This window comes from Myotis lucifugus, unplaced genomic scaffold (genome assembly GCF_000147115.1).
Source record: "Myotis lucifugus unplaced genomic scaffold, Myoluc2.0 scaffold_5, whole genome shotgun sequence".
NCBI lineage: Eukaryota > Metazoa > Chordata > Mammalia > Chiroptera > Vespertilionidae > Myotis > Myotis lucifugus.
In genome coordinates, this window is record NW_005871053.1 from 10,573,949 (window position 1) to 10,593,958 (window position 20,010).

A 20,010-nucleotide genomic window follows, 5' to 3' on the forward strand; every position below is an offset into this window, starting at 1 on the left:
ATGTCATTTCTTTATGTCTTCTTTCTCCAACCACTGTTTATATTCCTTGGGGGAAAGAGCATATTTTATTTAATCTGATTTTCCAGATAGCCTAACAGTACAATATAGATAGGTTGAGCTCAGTACATATTGATTCATTAATATCTCGGATTCCCCTCTTGTTTGTTGTATTTTTCCCTTTCCGCTTCTCCCTTCGACTGATAATTGCAAGCTCTTGCCTCCTCACTCTTTGTCTCTTCTCATCTTGTATCTTTATTTTGCCTTGTATCCACATTTTAGAAATCACTGTAGCTCAGTAATCTGAGCTAATGAATGCATCTTTAAAAGGCAACCAGTGATTAACTTTCCATTAGACTTCTTTTTCCCCACCTAAGAAATTATGTTTTACTACTTTTTGAGAGTATAGGGTTAATGTTTTACATTTTCAGAATATTTTGCTATAATTAGACCTTTGGAATTGAGAAGTCATATCATTCTCCAAGGATCGTTTATTTCTTAAGCCCCTGCCAAGAGAGTGCTTGGTGGAGTGGCAGTAGCAGTGATATTACACCTACTTGCTGGGAGAAGGGCCAGGGCAGTCAGCTGATTTCACAGAAATGCTCTGGAAAGTCAGTGAGTGGTCACAAGACCTGAACGTTGGCTGCTGATGCAGTGGGAATTCAGTCTCAGAGGTCATGCTGCCACCCTGGCAGGACACGTGGCGAGCGGCCCATGCTCTCCTTTAGCAACTAGACCATTCTGTATCGTGTGGATGGTTAGTAACTACTGCCCAAAGGTAGACTGCATTCCCTTCAGAATGAGCTAGACATGCCAGTGTCCAGAGAAGCATTTTGAGTTAAATGGAAATTTTTACAGAACCCTGTTAAGTTCTTAAGTTTTTAAGTTCCTGGAAGGCACAGGGAGATCTTCCTTTAAAAATATGGTAATGATAATAAATAATAGCAACAGCAGTAACTTAATAATGACTAACATTTATTAGGTGCTTACTCTGAATTAGACACCTTTCTAGAAACTGCACTTACACGAACCCATCAATCTTTACAACCACTTTAGATGCCGTATTTATCTCTGTTTTAAAGATGAGAAAACAGTTACTGAGAGATGATTTAGTACCAGTTAACTTTTCATAACCAAATTCTATTCATCCAACTTGAACTTATTTGGACAGATCTTAAACCAAGTGTCAATCCCTAGTGCCACAAAACAAATGACTGACTATGCGTGACTACAGTGTTCATCAATGGGTAGCATTTAAGAATATAATTTGAGCCTGGCTGGCGGGCTCAGTGGTTGAGCGTTGACATATGAACCAGGAGGTCACAATTTAATTCCTAGTCAGGGCACATGCCCGGGTTCTGGGCTCAATCCCACTAGAAATATCATTGATATTTCTATCTCTCTCCCTCTCCCTTCCTCTCTGAAATCAATAACAATATATTGAGAAAATGCCCTAACTGGTTTGGCTCAGTGGATAGAGCCTGCGGAATGAAGGGTCCCAGGTTCGATTCTGGTCAAGGGCATGTACCTTCGTTGCGGGCACATCCCCAGTGGGGGGTGTGCAGGAGGCAGCTGATCGATGTTTCTCTCTCATCGATGCTTCTAACTCTCTATCCCTCTCCCTTCCTCTCTGTAAAAAAATCAATAAAATATATTTTAAAAATATATATATATTGAGAAAAAAAGAATATAATCTGAGCCTGGGTGATATTTTGCTAAATGCATATTTGTGTTTAGAGTCCATATTTATTTAAAAGTCCTCTTTGCTTGAAATGCTTCCTGAATCAAATTAGAAGTTCTTGTTGGCCTGCGGACTGAAGGGTCCCAGGTTCAATTCCGGTCAAGGGCACATGCCTGGGTTGTGGGCTCGATCCCCAGTGGGGGACGTGCAGGAGGCAGCCAATCAATGATTCTCACTCATCATTGATGTTTCTATCTCTCTTTCTCTCCTCTCCTCTCTGAAATCAACAAAAATATATTTTAAAAAAAAGTTCTAATTATGTGCTTCAAGACCCACCTGAATATCCTATCTCATACCAGTTTGGGCTGTTGGGATCAATTCTGCTTCTTATCCCTGGTGTGTGACTCCTACCTCTAAACCCTTGTACTGTTTCCCCTTCTCCCCACTTAGCAATGCTGTCCTCTCCTTCAAAATGTTTAAGACTGCCCTGGCCGGCATTGATCAGTGGTTAGAGCGTCGCCAGCACACCAAAGGGTTGCAGGTTCAATCCCCAGCCCCAGTCAGGGTGCGCATGGGAGGCAACTAATCGATGAGTTTCTCTCACATTGATGTGTGTATGTCCCTCCCTCACTCCCTCCCTCCCTCCCTCCCTCCTTCCCTCTTTAAAAAGCAATGGAGCCGAAACCGGTTTCCCCTTCTCCCCACTTAGCAATGCTGTCCTCTCCTTCAAAATGTTTAAGACTGCCCTGGCCGGCATTGATCAGTGGTTAGAGCGTCGCCAGCACACCAAAGGGTTGCAGGTTCAATTCCCAGCCCCAGTCAGGGTGCGCATGGGAGGCAACTAATCGATGAGTTTCTCTCACATTGATGTGTGTATGTCCCTCCCTCACTCCCTCCCTCCCTCCCTCCTTCCCTCTCTAAAAAGCAATGGAAAAAAATATCCTAGGGTTAGGATTAACAACAACAACAACAAAAACTCCTAAGACTTAAACCTCCAGAAGCCTGCCCTGGCAACACCCCTTTAGTAGTTGTATAAAACCAGTTATGTCCCCACATAGCCTATAAAATCCACAACAGCCAGGACCATTGTGATAATTAAAATTTAATGGCATACTGATCCCTTTCTGTGATTCAAACACAGACTAAGTAACATGATGCAAGGATTATTTGATCCTAGCATATGAGAGATGATAAGGAAGGATACTGGCCCACAGAATTCAAAGTATACAGCTGCCCATTAACAACCATCGTCCAGCCATTGTTAAATGAATTTCAGATAAAGGCCAAATAGAACTTGTCTGAGTTCAGTGGAGGCCAATTAAAATTAGTCAAGATTTTCATGTGTCAACCTCTCCACCACACCACACCCCAGAAAAAAAGAGCTCAATTTATGTGCTTTATTTACATTTTTTAAATATTTATTTTTTACAGAGAGGAAGAGAGAGAGAGATAGAGAGTTAGAAACATCGATCAGCTGCCTCCTGCACATCTCCCACTGGGGATGTGCCCGCAACCCAGGCACATGCCCTTGACCGGAATCGAACCTGGGACCTTTGAGTCCGCAGGCCGACGCTCTATCCACTGAGCCAAACCGGTTTTGGCTTTATTTACATTTTGTAAATAAACCAACTGAGTCTTGAAGAAATTAAATCAAATTCGCAAGTTAATAAGTGGCAAATCCAGGATTTGAACACGGGTCTATTTGATTCTAAAATCCATACTCTTCTTACACAACTTCATTACTACTTTGTACTCTAATGCTTGGTACATAAATGAGTCTCAATAAAAGTTTGACAATAACTTGAAAAGATAACTAAGAATTAATATAGTAGTGTTTTAGTCTTTAGAAATTGTATTTACAAGCTGTGTGTGTGTGTGTGTGTGTGTGTGTGTGTGTTTCCGCCCCTTCACAGCATCAGAGGCCCACGAGCCAAATGAGTTGTACACACAGGAAGGTGAATGAAGCACCACTGAAGGGACATGGTGGCCTGTGTCCGGGTAGAAGTTGCCTAAGCTAATAGTAGCTATAGACCTGGGCTCAGAGGTCACCTCTCTGCTAGACAATGTGCGGCTTCCCACAGGCTGAGAAGAAAGAGTGCCTGTGAGGGGCAGGAGGAGGCTGAAGCAATGCTGATGGATGACCTCGGAGGTTTTCCATGTGAGAGTGTGGTTTGAGGGGAGGTAGGCCTTAGTAATAGCCTTAAAACCAGGACAGGAATATGAAATGAACCCTGTCATTAATAAGTGTTTGAGACAATGTTGGTTCAGAGGCAACAGGAGGACCACCCACAAACCACTATTGAGAACAGTATCTACAAAAACGAAATGACAAGCCAAGTATCATCCAAAATTCTATTGAGGAAGTACTTATTAATTAGTTCAGACCTAGTTTTTTTCTTCTGCAGTCAGAGCATATCCGGATTCTGGATTTAAGTACTTCTTTCATTTTCACAGGAATGCTCCAGAGTCCTTTCTTTATTGTTGTGATTTCGCCTCTGGAGCTGTGGAGCTAGTAAAGGTATGCCTTGGATTTTCTGTAAGGAGAGCCAGATACTAGTAAGAACCTGACTTATTTGCTGTGGAAGTGATTTGGGCCAGGGGAGGGAATGTTTCTGCATCAGATGTCATCTGTGGCCATTTTTAACTGAGCTTTTACTATTTCTGGGACTCATACCATCAACAGATGCCTAAGTTAGGACCCTAAAACAATAAAAGTTGTTTTGAATTTAATGTAGAGTTGAAGGGACTGGTACACCTAGAAAGGCCAACAGCTCCTACAAGGTGGTCTTGTTCATGTCTATAAAGCCTTACACACAGTCTGGCACATAGTAGGCATTCATTAAATTAAAAAAAATGGGGGGAGGGGCTTGTCTGAAAAGGCATATAATGCAAATCTAAAACATCCTAGGAGGTAAGGAAAACAGTGGGGAACCTGGGCTTATTTGACCAGCCCCCAAATGCTAGTGAACGTATCCTTAGCAAGAAGAGGCACTGTTCAGAAATGGAAAAGGAAAGGAAATTCTACAAACAAAAATGTATAGTAAACACACGGAACCTAATTTCCGATAATAGGAGTAATAATTATTCATTGTAGACATTTTCTAAAATATTGAAAAGCCTGAAGTGCACTTACAATTACACTTCCTAGAGCCCTAGGATAAATCAGTGTTATTAATATTTTTGTATGTATCCTCGTACTGTTGTTTCTGTAGGTGAATTGTGTGAGTGTGTGTGTGTGTGTGTGTGTGTGTGTGTGTGTGTGAGAGAGAGAGAGAGAGAGAGAGAGAGAGAGAGAGAGAGAGAGAGAGTGTGTGTGTGTGCTCTAATGCAACCTTTTTAATATAGCTCATGGAGTCCTGCACAAGCAATGGGGGAGAGCTGAGGAGCAGCCCTGTGCCTCTGAAATAGCCCTGGGGAGTCTTCCAGCAACACTGCCTATGGACTCATAGGACTGCCCCACCCCACTTTTAAAATTAAAGAGGGATGGCAAAGAATATTTGTTATCAACTACAAGTGGTAGACTTAATTCTTATGGCTGCTTTTGAAATAAAATACTGAATCAGAAATAAGATGCATCCAAATGTATAGAGAAAGGCACTAGGGAGAAGTAAAAACATTGACCTTTTTACTTTAAGAAAAATACTGTAAGTCTGCTAACTACTTTCCCCCCTTCTTTTTGTTTCTTTATCCTGACAGTCGCACCCATCCTACAGAGCAGCCCAGTGCTGTGCCTTTGTTCACGATGTTTGTGACGATGGCCTGCCCTACCCGTTCCCGGATGGGATCCTGGATGTCGTCCTCCTTGTCTTTGTGCTCTCTTCCATTCATCCTGACAGGTGAGTGAAGCGCAAAGGGTAAAGCACATGTGGAAAGCCCCTTTAGCAGCAGCAGTTTTTAGAACTATCAAAGCAAAAATGACAATTCTTGCATTTCTTACTTAGTGAACTACATTATGTATAATATGCAGCCTTTTAAATGCAGTTTTCCCTTTCTTCACACTTTTAGAAAGAAACTGGTCAGACTGCTTCATTAGTGAGTTTTCTGTCACTGTCAGAATGAAGGGTGCACACTCTGGCAAGACACATACCTATTAAAAGTGACAGTGCTTCAAGGAAATTACAAATTCAGAGCAGCCTAATAGACTCCCAGGAGGGAAATTGTACTTGGTGATCAGAAACAAACATCTTTGATTTAGCATCTTTCTGAACATTCGTGAAGGGGTGGGCTGTGAATCTATTTGGCTTCACACAGGTCTGTCCAGAGGCTTTAAAAATTTTGTTTTAAAGAAGCCCACTAAGGAGAAAAGAAGAAGAAGAAGAAGAAGGCCACTAGGGAATTAGGGGTTGTCAAGATTGTCAAGATCTGCCAGATTAACCTTGGACCTTTATAATCTAAGGTTGGCCTAGTGACATTATTTAAATATTTATGACTTAATTTTTTTGTTCGCACGTGATGTTTTGTTGTTGGTGGTTTTTTTTTTTGTTAATCCTCACCTGAGGATATTTTTCCATTGATCTTTAGAGAGAGAAAGAGAGATAGAGATAGAGAGAGAGAGAGAGAGAGAGAGAGAAACAGAAACATTGATGTAAGAGAGACACATCGATTGGTTGCTTCTCGCACACACCCTGACCAGGACTAAGGATTGAGCCTGCAACCAAGATATGTGCCCTTGACTGGAATCAAACCTGAGACTCTTCAGTCCGTGGGCTGATGCTCTATCCACTGAGCAAAACTGGGTAGGACCACACACAATGTTTTGAAAGAGTAAACCTAGCGTTTCTCCAGAGAAGAAGCGTAGAGCTATTACCAGTAATTAAAGTGATCACTTTTCTTAAAATTCTGCCCTTTGTATCTATTCAGGCACATGTGTGGCTTCAGGGGTTGTGCCTTCTAAAGGTTTCTTAAACGTGGGCTTTCTACTGTGGTCGTAGACTCCTCCAGGAAGGAGCTCTGGGAGCAGATACAGGCTTGGCATCAACCACTTTTTGTTTGATGAGTGTGACCCTTTCCCAAAGAGGCTGAGTTGCTATGTGCTTCTCTCTTTGCAACTACAAGGTCACTAGGACCCTTTACAGTTGTTACTTCTCGTTCAGAGATGGGCACTTGGATTACTTTGTGGAAAAACAAGTTAGATTTCCAGATAAATCTGAATGAAAGATACATTTGCACTTAGATACAGCAGGTTCCATTAAGCTACTTTTTCCCCTCCCAGTTTCTATAACCTATTTCTTCCTGCTAATCTGTTTAGACCATTGGCATTATTCAGGTACTAGTAAAAAGATGTCGTCTACATGTTTTGTTCCATAGTTAAAAGGAAGAATAGTCAAAAGGATGGAGTAGGTGGATAGAGAACAAGATTTTCTATTTGACACCCATAACAGGAAATGTTTAAATTCCAAATAAGACCACAAAAGGACTATTTGAAATTAGTGTAGATGATGTATTTTCTCGTGATTTGAATAGAATGTTAAAGAGAAGGGAAAGCAGATGTCTTGGGAAGATTACTTTTATTGTATAGTATGTTTATTCTATTTATTTATTATAGAATAAATTCAGATGTATCACGTCAGTAGCCACTTTCTTATCTACGTGGAAATGATCTAAAAATAAGGTCAATGAGTAGAAAGAGGGTCATAGAAAATGAAAAGGCAAGACAATATTTTTAGGGTCATTTAGGATTGTGGTAGTAGATTCAGTCCCAGGGAAGTTCTAGAAAAGTATTCTTGCCAGCCTGGAAAATCCATGCACAAATGAACAGCAAGTGGTTCAGCTAGACCTTGAGTCTGGGGGTCCCAGCTTAAATGGAAGGCTATACAAGAAGAGCTAGCTGTCCTTGTCATTAAAATGAAAGAAAGTATGTTTACCACAGACTCAAGCATAGACTAGGCAGGCAATACTCATATTTAAAAACCTCTTCTTTTCCTTCTCTTCTTCCTTCACCCAGAGGATAGCAGAGTTGGCGCAAGTAGGGTAAAGGAAGAAAAGGGGCTTTCTCCCCTCTCGTCTTGTCCATCTCACTGCCAGCCACTCCTGCCTGCAGCTGTCATTGGCCCTGGAACTGTATTATGAGCCAAGACGGGGTGATCAAGAAATGAGCTACCACCCGTTGCCTTTACCCACAACCCCCGACATGAAAAGATAGTTGGGAAGAAAAGATTTGCAGATGGAAGTGGCTACATTTTGAAGTACAGTTGACCCTTGAACAAAGCAGGGATTAGGGGTGCTGTCCTCTTGCGCAGTTGAAAATCTGCATATAACTTTTGACTCCCTAAAAGCTTAACTACTAATAGCCTGCTGTTGACTAGAAACCTTAACAATAACATAAACAGTCAATTAACATACCTTCTGGATTTTATAGGCATTATATACTGTATTCTTACAATAAAGTAAGCTGGTAAAAAGAAAATATTGTTAAGAAAACCATAAGAAAGGAAAAATACATTTACAGTACTGTGCTGTCTTTATTGATACCGTAATTTTATGTCATCTGTTTATAAGCTAGATTGTCTGTTGGTCCTACATCAGTATTATCTTACATGATACAAAACACTGTAGATGTTATAGCACGAACACTAGACATCAAAAATGAAAAGATATTGTGAAAAAGAAATTCATACTTATTTACAGGTATAATGATTCATGCATTGATAATGGGGAAGAAGCAATGTAATCGCCTTATGGCAGCATAAGGTAATCAATACGATTGCTTCACAGGAGTAAGGAAATCTCCAAAAAAGTTTCCAATATGTTTATTGGAAACAGTCCATGTATAAATGGACCTGCACTAGTCAAACCCATGCTGCTCAGGAGTCAACTATACTTGGCTCTTTGTTTTTCTGCGTTTTTGTTTCACGCTTGCTTTAGTAATAATTGCAAAAGGAGACTTTTCTCTGTACATAAAACATATCCTGAAAGTGAGTTATTTTAAGGTTTAGATATAGTCATATTTAATTGCCAAAGTCTAAGAATATAAGCACAGTGTGGGGGAAAAACTTGTAATAAAATAAACAAGGAAAAATACTTTTCTTTTTCCCTTTTGTGTACTTATGTTTCAGTTTTTTAAAAGAGCTTTTGATCTAAGCATGCCACCTCTTTCTGTTATATTTCTCTTTTGTTTTCATAGTTATTTTCGTGTTCTCACTTCCTTTCGTGTATCTGCTTCCTTCATAACCTGGCACAGCTTTTCACCCCATTATTCCACTGAACAGTGTCTTAATTGGAAAGAATGTACAGATTATCTGATCCCAAGCCCTCACTTTTAAAACAAGAACATCTCAGAAGCTTTAAGTAGCGTGGATAAAGTATGGATTAGCACACCAGCTACAATTTACCACTCTCTGCCCAGGGCAGACATTTGTCACTGATTTTGTACTCTGATCATCATTCCCAATGAGCCCTGAGTTCTCAATAGAGCTGTGTAGGCAGCCAATGTCAAACACTGGGCATTAATATAAGATCTGAAATCTTCACCATCTCTCACCCATATTTACACATAAGTCCAAGAACACTTTACCAAAAGCATTAAGTCAAGAACAGTAACAAGGGGTCGTATTTGATGGGGAACAAGATGCGTAGAATAAATAATAAAAGAAAGAAAGTAAAGGCTTCCCAGTATTAAGCCGGGACTTGGAGCGTGAATAGAATTTAAATAGGCAGAGAGCAAGGAGAGAATTCTTTAAGGGGAAACCACATAAACAAAGAAAGGCATGGACTGCTCAGAGCCAAGCATGTACAGTTTGGCTGGAGTTGATGCTTCAGATTAGGAAGTAGTGGGAAAGAGACAGGAAAAATTAATTGAGCAAAGCAATGATTTCACAAAACCATCATTTTAAGCAGAATAAGTCATTAATAATATGCAGGAATTGTTGACAGGGAGAATAATAAAACAGATTAGGAAGCTATTCTGTTTCTAGGCCTAAAGAGGTAGCAGTTTGTACCAAGGGAGTTCTAATGGGAAACAAAAGAGAAAAATATCAAAGATGTCATTAAAAAAAGAAGTAGAAGATAGAACTTGATGACCAAATTTGGAGAGGATAGTGGAAGAAGAGAGACCTGGAAGGGTTAATGATATCCTGAGGTGTTACACTTTGGTGAATGTCGGTACCTTTGAACTAAATAAAAAAGCCAGGATAAAAGGAGCTACTTTGGAGGAAAGGTGATCTCTGTTTAGATATGCACAATTTGGGATTGCTCTGGCTTATTTTTTATCTTGCAAGAAAAATAGATTGCCATCCGTTTCTGTCTGCCTTGGACCTACTTTAATTTGCTGTAATGATCAGAAAATATCTCTGTGGTTTGGTAGTTGAGCTTTGACTTCATCCATCAAGCTCTGGTCATTTGGGTGATTTCTTGATACTCTAGGCCTTTTAAATCTGATAATTTAGCAAGTTGGTGTCCTTTTTTCTTTCTATACAAAATATTTTTTGTCTTTGTTGCCCTTATTTTTGTGGTTTAAGTTTCTTGGGCCTTATCGAACTTTTCTTCTTTTATCTTTAAGAAATTAAAATTTGGTATATGAAAGATTTCTGCAAACTGTATCTTGCTTTGTTTTCAAAGGATGCAAGGTGTTGTAAACCGATTGTCCAAGTTACTGAAACCTGGGGGCATGCTGTTATTTCGGGACTATGGAAGATATGATAAGACTCAGCTTCGTTTCAAAAGGGGTAATAGTATATTCAGTCTCAGATTATTTTCATGTGTTTCAAAGAATGCCTCATTTATATTTCATGTCAAGATTTTTTCTAAAAAAAGAAATACTAAGCTTCTCTTCTCATAATTATTTTTTTTTTCAGGGCACTGTTTATCTGAAAATTTTTATGTTCGAGGAGATGGTACCCGGGCATATTTCTTTACAAAAGGTATACTTATCTATAAGAAGAAATAATTAGCTGTAAAAAATATTTTTGGTTATTGTTTACAGAGAGAAAATTCAGAAGCTCTAAAAATGAGGCTTTAATGCTTGATTAAACATTGGATGTCTTCACACTTTGGTGACTGTACTATTCTACATAACAGCTTGAAAATGGCCTTTTGGCCTTCTAATCTTTCTCCAGTGGAAACTGCTTTAAATAATCACTTGTTCCATCCTTATGCCCAAATGAAGGGATAGTCTGTTCCATTTCGGAGGTACTGTTTGTCCAGATATGAAAAAACTTGATGGTAGGCCACAGCAGAGGCAGGAGTATGATTTTAAGAGTCCCTAGAAAATTACTTAGCTCTTGTCACTTTCTCATTTTAAAAAAGTATTGAAAATGAATCCTGTGCTTAAGGACTTTCCCCAAACTTACTTGAATAGTATTATAAAGTGTCATTTGGGATCTCTGCAAACCAATAAAAACTCAAACGGGGCACCTTTCAAAATATTGAAAGCTGTCACCAATAATGTACATCTCTGCTTGCTGTGCCAGCCTGTTTATACTTGGTGTGTTTGGGTGAAGTGGAAGAAACCCACTTAGTTTCACGTTCCCTTCATTGTTTTGTATTGAGTATTTGTTAGTAAAAATGAAATTTAGATGGTCAGTCATTTCATTTAATGTTCCATGTTTCTGACTGCCCCGCCCCCTCCCCAGTCATATGTCACACATTTGATTGCTATTTTCGTCTCACAGGGGAAGTCCACAGTATGTTCTGCAAGGCTGGGTTGGACGAGAAGCAAAATCTGATTGATCGCCGCTTACAAGTCAATAGGAAAAAACAAGTGAAAATGCACCGAGTATGGGTTCAAGGCAAATTCCAGAAACCATTACACTTGGCTCAAAAAAGCTCCACATCAGCACTTGCACTCCTTTCGCATAGCTGAACTCTGTACCATGTTGAGGTGCAGACCAGAGGACCACACTATTCAAAGATTTATATAATTTTATATTTATGAAAAGACAGAAGAAGAGAATGTATATATTCTGCTGTTTATTGTGGGCGAGCTCTTTGGTGTATTGTAAGCACGTGTAAGTGGTTTGGAAGAGTGCACCATAGCCTGTGTTTTCAAAACTTAATATGAGCAAGCTTGTTTGAATTTTGTAAGCATGCAATTTAATTACTGTCATAAGTCATGATTCTGAGAAGCCATGACCTTCCATTTTTCAGAAGAGGAGAAAATCACCTACGCTATTTATATATTAGTCAAACACAGTTTAACTCCCTCCTGCATTATCTGGTAGCGGACAGGCAGCTCACCTTGTTTCCAGGGAAAATCACAAGCCCAAGACAAAGGTGTGTTGTTTTTATTGTTTTGTTGTCTGTTTTCCCCAAAAAAATATTTTTTTTAATTCAGAGACTGATATCTGAAAGAGAATTTCAGTTTCTCTTTCCTTTTCTAAAATTGGGGAATTATGACCCATGCTAAAATTATTTTCAGACTATTTGGTGTTTAAGTCATTTTAAGTTCTCCTTAAGACAACTATTTATATCCAAGAAAATTCTTAAATTGTAGCAATTAAAAATTTATTTACCACCTTGCCTCAAAAAGGATATAAGTTAGCTTGTGTATTGCACATTAATAGAATAGAATTTCTAAGATTGGTCTTTCATTTGTTACTAGGTACTTACAGAGTTTCTAAGATTGTTGTTTTTTTAATTATTTGTTACTAAGTACTTACATTGTGCTGAATTATCTGGAATAATACAATAAATAAAGACCCAGCCCTGTTTTCAGAGAGCATCAATATTATCTAGCTGGCAAAGCAAAACGTGCACATTGCAAGCCTCTAGATCAAGATTAAAGATAATATATGATCAAGTACTCAAGTAGGGAGCTTAACAGCTGGTGCACATTGATGAGGAGTCACAGAAATCTGGGAGAAATGGACAGTCTCTTCAAAGGACCACCGTCGCAATAATTCAGTCCCCACTATTTTTCCTTTTTTAATTTACTTAAAATTCAACTTCCTGGGAGAATGTGATTGGTCCAATTTAGGTCATGGATTACCTCTTAATAGGCTGGGGCAGGGCAGCTTCATTGGTGGTGCCACCAGAATGTATAGAATGGAGGAAAGTTCCTCAAAGGAAAATCAAGACAATATTATTTTTTTTAATAATAGGGGAGGGATGCTGCCCAGTCACAAACAGGGTGTCACATGGTGATGGTCACAGTAGTAATAGTGGTTCTGAAAGATCTTTGTGGGAAGGAAGGGGGAAGAGTCAGGGTTCTGGGAGGGGGTCCTTGAATGTACGCTCTCAAGATGGTGAGAAAACGTATTTGGTGCAGGACATTCATGATGATGAATAGTGGAGAAAAGATAGGGAGAGGGTCATCTTATAGACAGACTAGATGGGGGACACATCGGGGTCTAGTCCCCCGACTGGAGCCATCTGAGGTTGGTTGGTTTCTGTTTTATCCTAGTCATGGCATGTTATAAATGTATCTGGAGAGATTGGTTGAGGGGTCATCTAAAGAATGGAATACAGAGATGAGGAGCAAGGAAGACCACAGAAAGGTTTTTGTACACACTTGCCTTGGTAGCAAGTCTTCAGAAGTACAATATCCAGGTTTGTTTAAACATGCATGTCAGTAAATGTAAAAGTTAAAATTTGCCCGAGACTCTTAACTTGGTTGTCTTTCATAATTAAAGTGTACATTTACTAGCCAAGCTAGTAATGAAAGTATTACATACAGCAAGGGAAGTTAGATAAGTTAATGTTGCTATGGGAACCCCAGCAGATCTTGTTTCTTAATTTCAAAATCATGGCCCAAGGTGGTTTTAAAAACAACAGAAGGTGAAATTATTCTCACATTCTCACACATGTAAATTGTACTGTCTCTCTCGGTCCTAAATAGCAGATTCAAGCCTGCCTCTTGACTGGCGCAGTAAAATTCAGCTTCGTGTCTTTCTATAGCGTATTACAGCATGTAGTTAACCTTTAGAAGCTTCAAAATAACAGCAACCGGATTTGGACTGTGAGACACAAACTGTCCTCTTTTGAGCTCTGTCTAGCATAGACCTCCTATTCCACGTAATGGCTCAGTAGGGCCATTTCTACCAGTGTCTTAAGTTTGTTGGTCAGTCTTCTGACCTGAATCAACCCCCTATTTTGCCCCAAAAAGGATATAAGTCGGTTTGCGTATTGCTAGAAATGTAGATTTTTGGGCAGAAGAAGAAAAAAAGAGAAAGCCCTGATTTGGAATATTGCCTTAGGTATTAACAAAATCATGAAGTGTTACAAATGCTCCTGCTTGGGTATTAATTTAAGCTATTTGCTAATTGCATGAAATTTTTATTTTTCCCTTTAGACAGAGTTTGATATTTAAAAATCCATCTTCTGAAGGAGCTAGATTTTGAGAGGTCCATTTTCTTTTTCTTTTTTCCCATTTTCTTTCTAACAGAAAAAGATATGTTCTTTCATCTTAGGCTACAGAAACAATGAAATGTGCTATATTGGAAATGCACCTTCCATTTTTTTCCATTTCTAAAAATTCACTTTTGAGCATTTTCCAAATGTAAAAATTGTCACACACGTGAAGAACTGTTTGAGAGGGTTGTGCGAAAAGCCAAGGTAACAGTTTCTATTTTTAAAAGTTTTTCATGCAGTACGACACATTTGTCAGATTGAAACACCCAGTTAATGTTGACTTCTGAGAGCTTATTTGCTGTTTGTCTCAGTTCCATATGCTTTGTCTCTAAACTATGAACGCACTGAGGGTTCTACCATTATGCACTCTGAATTTTTGCTGTACTCTGGTTTCTATGTGAAAATTCATCCATATGCAGAGAGCTGCCCTCCTGGACATCTGAACCATTTAGACCAGCAGTTCTCAACCTGTGGGTCGCGATCCCTTTGGCAGTTGAATGACCCTTTCACAGGGGTCACCTAAGACCATCCTGCATATCAGATATTTACATTACGATTCATAACAGTAGCAACATTACAGTTATGAACTAGCAACGAAAATAATTTTATGGTTGGGTCACAACATGAGGAACTGTATTTAAAGGGCCAGGAGGTTGAGAACCACTGATTTAGACTGTTAAGCTTCAGGTCGCTTAAATTCTTGCCCCCAAGCCCCTATGCTGTGTTCTTATGATTTTCGGACTCGTCAAGGCCAAGATCTGAAGCCTGAATGTGTCTCGCATTGTAACTTCTAGTTGGTTTTAATGTTTATTAAGCTCCTCACCAGTGCAGGTGACTTCACATTTGCATCGCTAATAGACCTTTCAGAACTTCTGCTCCTCCGTTTCCTGCCTTTTAGTCATCAGTAGACATGTTGGCGTGGCTATTTCCCCCCACTTGTGAAAGCGCATTGTAAATTCTAAAACCCCGAATATATGTGAGGTATTGTTATTAATAAAAGCATTTACAGTCTACCAGGTAGCACACTGAGCACTCCAGCATCAGAAACTTTTTCAATGGTTTTATGAGACCTTGTGAGAATGCTGTGGAAAAGTATAGCCTCGCGTCAGACAGGAAGTGTGGGTCCTAGTTTCTATTGAACTGCTCAGCTACCCTTAACTTATCTCTGTACTGTTTTGTTTTTTATATACTACACTTTTATTTACTTCATTTAACCCTCAAGCTCCGACGAATTAGCTTCATTGTAACTATTTAACCGATGAGACAGGACTCTGAGATGTCAGTGATAGCCACAGTTTGTACCCAGAACTGTTTGATTCCAAACCTCTGCTCTCATCAGTGCACTTTTAATTGAAAGGCTCGAATGCTGCTCAGAAAGCTGCTGGAGAAGAAAGCGAGTTTCTGAATAAAACGGGGAATTTTAACAATGGAGGGGAGTTTGGATCAGATGACCTTCAAGGTTACTATAGCTCATTCTAGCTCCAGTGAGTCTATGAAATAAGTAGGTTGCACTTGTCCACAGTAACAAACTGGGAAGGAAGGGAACAAAAGGAACCAGGAGGAATGACGAAGCAAAAGCCTTCTATTAGTTCTTTTACGCATTCTGTATATTTAATTCTCTTGCCCCACCCACTTTAGCCTTCAGCCTTCTACTTGGCTTCCCTCTGGGTAAGCAGAGCACCCAGTACTTGCATCCTCCTCACTTAAAGAGAAAAATTAGTCTGTACAGCCAGGGGAGGGGAAGCCTTCAAAGAGATTCGGCTCTAGCATAATCTAATCTATGTGAATTCATGGAGTGTCAGTATAAAATATGAGTGAAAACATCTTTATTTAAAACATTGTCTGTACATTAATGCCAATTCAAGCATAAAATATTGAGCATTTCTTGGAATATGGTTTGAGATTTGAGAGGCACAAAGGTACCAGCAGGATAGCTTTGGTGTAGTTATAAATATGAATAGAAGTAAAGTAACAGTTTCATCTTCATTTATAATGAATCGATATTGTGGCCTCAAAGCTACAGGGAAGAATGGATGCCAAAATCTGTCCTTCGTTAACATATGCCTTAAGTGACAGGAGAGGGTGTGAAAGACAAAATGTCTTTTTCCTCTGAGCATGAATCAGCAACACGCAGTAACAAGCAAATAATAATAGTGCTGCTGCGAGTGTCTATAGACTGCAGTGGTTCTCCACCTTGGCTGCACATTAGAATCATCTGGGAATCTTTTTAAAATCCTGATTTCTGGGCCCCATCCTCCGGAAATTCTGTTTCTTTGTTACTAATGATGAGGCCCAGAAATCAGGATTTTAACAAGATTCCCAGGTGATTCTGATGTGCAGCCAAGGTTGAGAACCACTGCTATAAAGGGTAAGAAAAACAGCATGAAACTGAAAAAGCAAGTGCACCTGCAGGAGGGCCCAGGAGGCTGCAGAGCACAGCTCTCTTGAGCACCATCCCGAAATGTCTCAGAGTACAGTGACCTCAACTCTGGCAAGCCGGGTTGGCATGAGATCGGCGGAGCATATTAAAACCTGCAGATGGTCAAAGACAGCCCACCCTCAGCTGCCTCTGCAACTCATCAGAGGCAAGCCACAAGGCACCACTACTTGTTCAGGAGTTTAAACAGCTGCTTGGATTCTCCAAAGCATGTGGTTTCACAACCACTTAACCTTTCATAAGGAGCTGCTAGAGGCAGGTGAATGAATACACACACATTAACACTTGAGGGGAGGAAAAGTATTTTTTTCCTCTATCCTTCTAAGTTCTTGGCTAAGACGTCTGTAATAAAAAGAGAGATAGCCCGGGCTGGTGCTCAGTGGTTAGAGCATTGGCCCGTGGACCAGTGGTTAGGATTAACGAGAGAGAGAGAGAGAGAGAGAGAGAGAGACCAACAGTAGGAAACCAACAAAAGTTTAATCATGTATATACCAGTACCTCCTTATACATGGGAAAGACCCCAGGAAAACTGGGTAACTCCCCAAAATGGCCAAAGCCATCACCTTAGATGCCATCGTCAGCTAAGGACAAAAGATGCTTGGGTGGGGTGGGGAGCCAGTTGAGGGAGGTGATCAGGAAAAGCACAGTAAACAAGGGTAAGGTTGTTATGCAGATTTAAGTTCTTGCCTCCTCCACTGATAAGTTTTTAGAGATTTAGAGTCATTCTTCTCTTCTTGATGCACCATTACATTTCCCTTATGCAAATGTCTCTCTAAAAAAGGTAACTTCTAGTCTGTTGTCAGAGCTTTTCCTATTTGCTATTGTTTAAAAATAATCAGCCTAAAATAATCCTTATGCCAAAGAGGCATATTTTAGGGTGACAACTCCTGCTCCCCTTTATCCTATATAATAAAAGGGTAATATGCAAATTGACCCTAACAGCAGAACGACTGGGAATGACTGGTCACTATGACACACACTGACCATCAGGGGGCAGATGCTCAATGCAGGAGCTGTCCCCTGGTGGTCTGTGCGCTCCCACAGGGGGAGCTCTGCTCAGCCACAAGCCAGGCTGATGGCTGCCAGCACAGCGGTGGTGGCGGGAGTCACTCCCACCTCCTCAGCAGCACTAAGGATGTCCGACTGCAGCTTAGGTCTGCTCCCCGCTGGCAAGTGGACATCCCCCGAGGGCTGCCGGGCCCAGGGAGCCGGCCTAAGCCAGCAGGTGGACATCCTCCAAGGGGCCCCAGACTGCAAGAGGGCATAGGCCGGGCTGAGGCCCCTCCCCCCCCCAGTGCACAAATTTTTGTGCACCGGGCCTCTAGTATTACATAAGGAGAAAAAAGGTCAATACTTTAAGTAGGAGCAGATGGACTTCACATAGTTACAGATAGAGTCCAATTAGCTGTGCGCTTGGCCTCCCAGTGATTTGCGTCTTTATCTTTGATTTTCTCCAACAGACAGGCACTAAGTAGAGCCTGGGCTCCAGGATACATGCATTTCTATCAGCTGACACCTACCAAATTAGGTGAGCCATCGATTGCCTCCCCAAAGCCCCAACCATTATGTCTCCTACTTGGGCCGATGGGGTTTGGTCCAGGAAATTCATGAGTTTTGTTATCCTTATACAAATTCTTTGGTAGTTTTCAACCCATTCCTCCTTTATGCTGCACTTCCTAGCTCATTGCAGAAAAAAAACAGAAACTAGTTTTTTGGTTTTTTTTCAGTTAATCTATACATATATTGGTTGTTGGTTGTTTAAAAAAATATGGGGAACAGCAATCACCCTGTGTGTCTTAAAGCCTTTTCCATTGGGGAAAAGTGCTAAAACCAAGTGACTTTCTAAAATTAATGCTGAGATACTGTTGAGTCAATTGCATTCGTTTTTTTGTTTTTTAATGTTATGTACTTAACATAAGCAACGCTATTCAGTTGCTGCCTCGTTTCTCTCACCTCTTGCTTCCCAAGAGTAACTTGTCTTTCTCCCAGGGCTGTCCTGCTGAACAGAATGTTTGCCATAGAGAATGTGATAGCTCCTCATACATCTTGAGTTCACCCCACTCCCTCAGGTGGGCCGAGACAGTGGTCCCTCAAGCAGCATTTGGAACTAGCACCGAAAAGCACCTGAAAGAGAATGACTGAAATTGCCAGAATCACATGCTGCATTGAAGCAAGGAAATTCGTCTCCAAGGAGAATTGCTTTTCTCATTACTCATACTTCTTCCTTCACAGCCCTCATTTATTGTAATGTATATATTCCACTTTGACCCTCTAGAACAGTGGTTCTCAACCTTCCTAATGCTGCGACCCTTTAATACAGTTCCTCATGTTGTGGTGACCCCCAATTTCATTGTTACAAATTGAACATAATTAAAGCATAGTAATTAATCACAAAAACAACATGTAATTACATATGTGTTTTCCAATGGTCTTAGGCAACCCCTGTGAAAGGGTCGTTTGACCCCCAAAGGGGTCACGACCCACAGGTTGCGAACCGCTGCTCTAGAAGATTTTTTTTTTAATGCAAATGAAAAAATGAAGTTCAGGATTCAGGAAAGTATTTATTCTATGAATGTACCCTTCCCATGAATGTATGTACTCTTTTTTTAAAAAATATATTTTATTGATTGTTTACAGAGAGGAAGGTAGAGGGACAGAGAGTTAGAAACATCAATGAGAGAGAAACATCGATCAGCTGCCTCCTGCACACCCCCTACTGGGGATGTGTCCGCAACCAAGGTACATGCCCTTGACTAAAATCGAACCTGGGACCCTTCAGTCCACAGGCTGACGCTCTATCCATTGAGCCAAACCGGTTAGGGCAGAATGTATGTACTCTTAATCCACCAGTCTTTCTGGGGTCTCTTCATTTGCAGCTTTGTTTCCTGACAGAACAGTTGGGCTCTGGAGATTAGTGAAACAAAGCTGCAGTATAACCATTGGCCATGTAAGAAGCGTCCAAACCTGTAGAGATTTTTTTAGTTTATTTGAGTTTATTTGCCAGGAAGCAAATCTCAATGGATTGAGAAAAGGCTTCAGAGAAAGGAAGTTTTGCACCTTATTTTATACATCACAAGCAAAAGGGAAGACGTAAGGGGGTTACATTGAAATCCATCGGTGATAGATTAGGGAGGAAGGAGAGAGCAGAGTGGGGAAATCTCCGAGATTAGATAAAAAGTAGAATGGATAGACACATACTTCTTTTCCATTGGTGGGTATAGGATCGTTAACATTTACAGCACATAGAGACAGTATGCGGGGAACAAGATAGCAAGGAGGGGTTCCGTGGTCTGCTCTGGTGGGAGATTGTGCCCCGAGGGGTCTGGAAAAAAGGAGATCACCCTGACATCCAAAGATATGTTATTGTAGATGCAAAAAGACCGTAGGCAAAGATCGACCTTTGTCAGGGAAGATACCGGCCTAGGACATGACTACCCACCATGACTCACTTTTAGTTAGACAGTTTTAATTTCAGACCATCTTATGTGGTTACTTTCTGTCTCTGAGTTTGTAAGGCCACTGAGCAGGCCTCCACCCTGAGCTTGTGAGATTTAGTATGTGGCCCCTTTTTTGTCCACACCATTCTTGTGTTACTACCATTTCTTAAACG

General features: G+C 40.4%; 1 protein-coding gene across 3 annotated transcripts in view; it reads left to right on the forward strand.

Moving 5' to 3' along the window:
- METTL8 (methyltransferase like 8) overlaps positions 1 to 18,765 on the forward strand; it is a 78,337-nt gene extending 59,572 nt beyond the window's left edge. Inside the window, exons 6-11 of one of the 3 annotated variants that reach the window (XM_023744971.1) lie at positions 4,133 to 4,196; positions 5,375 to 5,514; positions 10,235 to 10,341; positions 10,471 to 10,536; positions 11,287 to 11,887; positions 18,369 to 18,765. In XM_023744971.1, the coding sequence (XP_023600739.1) occupies positions 4,133 to 4,196; positions 5,375 to 5,514; positions 10,235 to 10,341; positions 10,471 to 10,536; positions 11,287 to 11,477 (568 nt within the window). In that variant the 3' untranslated portion in view covers positions 11,478 to 11,887; positions 18,369 to 18,765. Of the gene's footprint in view, positions 1 to 4,132; positions 4,197 to 5,374; positions 5,515 to 10,234; positions 10,342 to 10,470; positions 10,537 to 11,286; positions 12,331 to 13,016; positions 13,813 to 18,368 lie in introns of those variants that run through there. The other 2 variants (XM_023744975.1, XM_006083147.3) reach the window with 2 other exon arrangements.
- Positions 18,766 to 20,010: the final 1,245 nt, after the last annotated feature.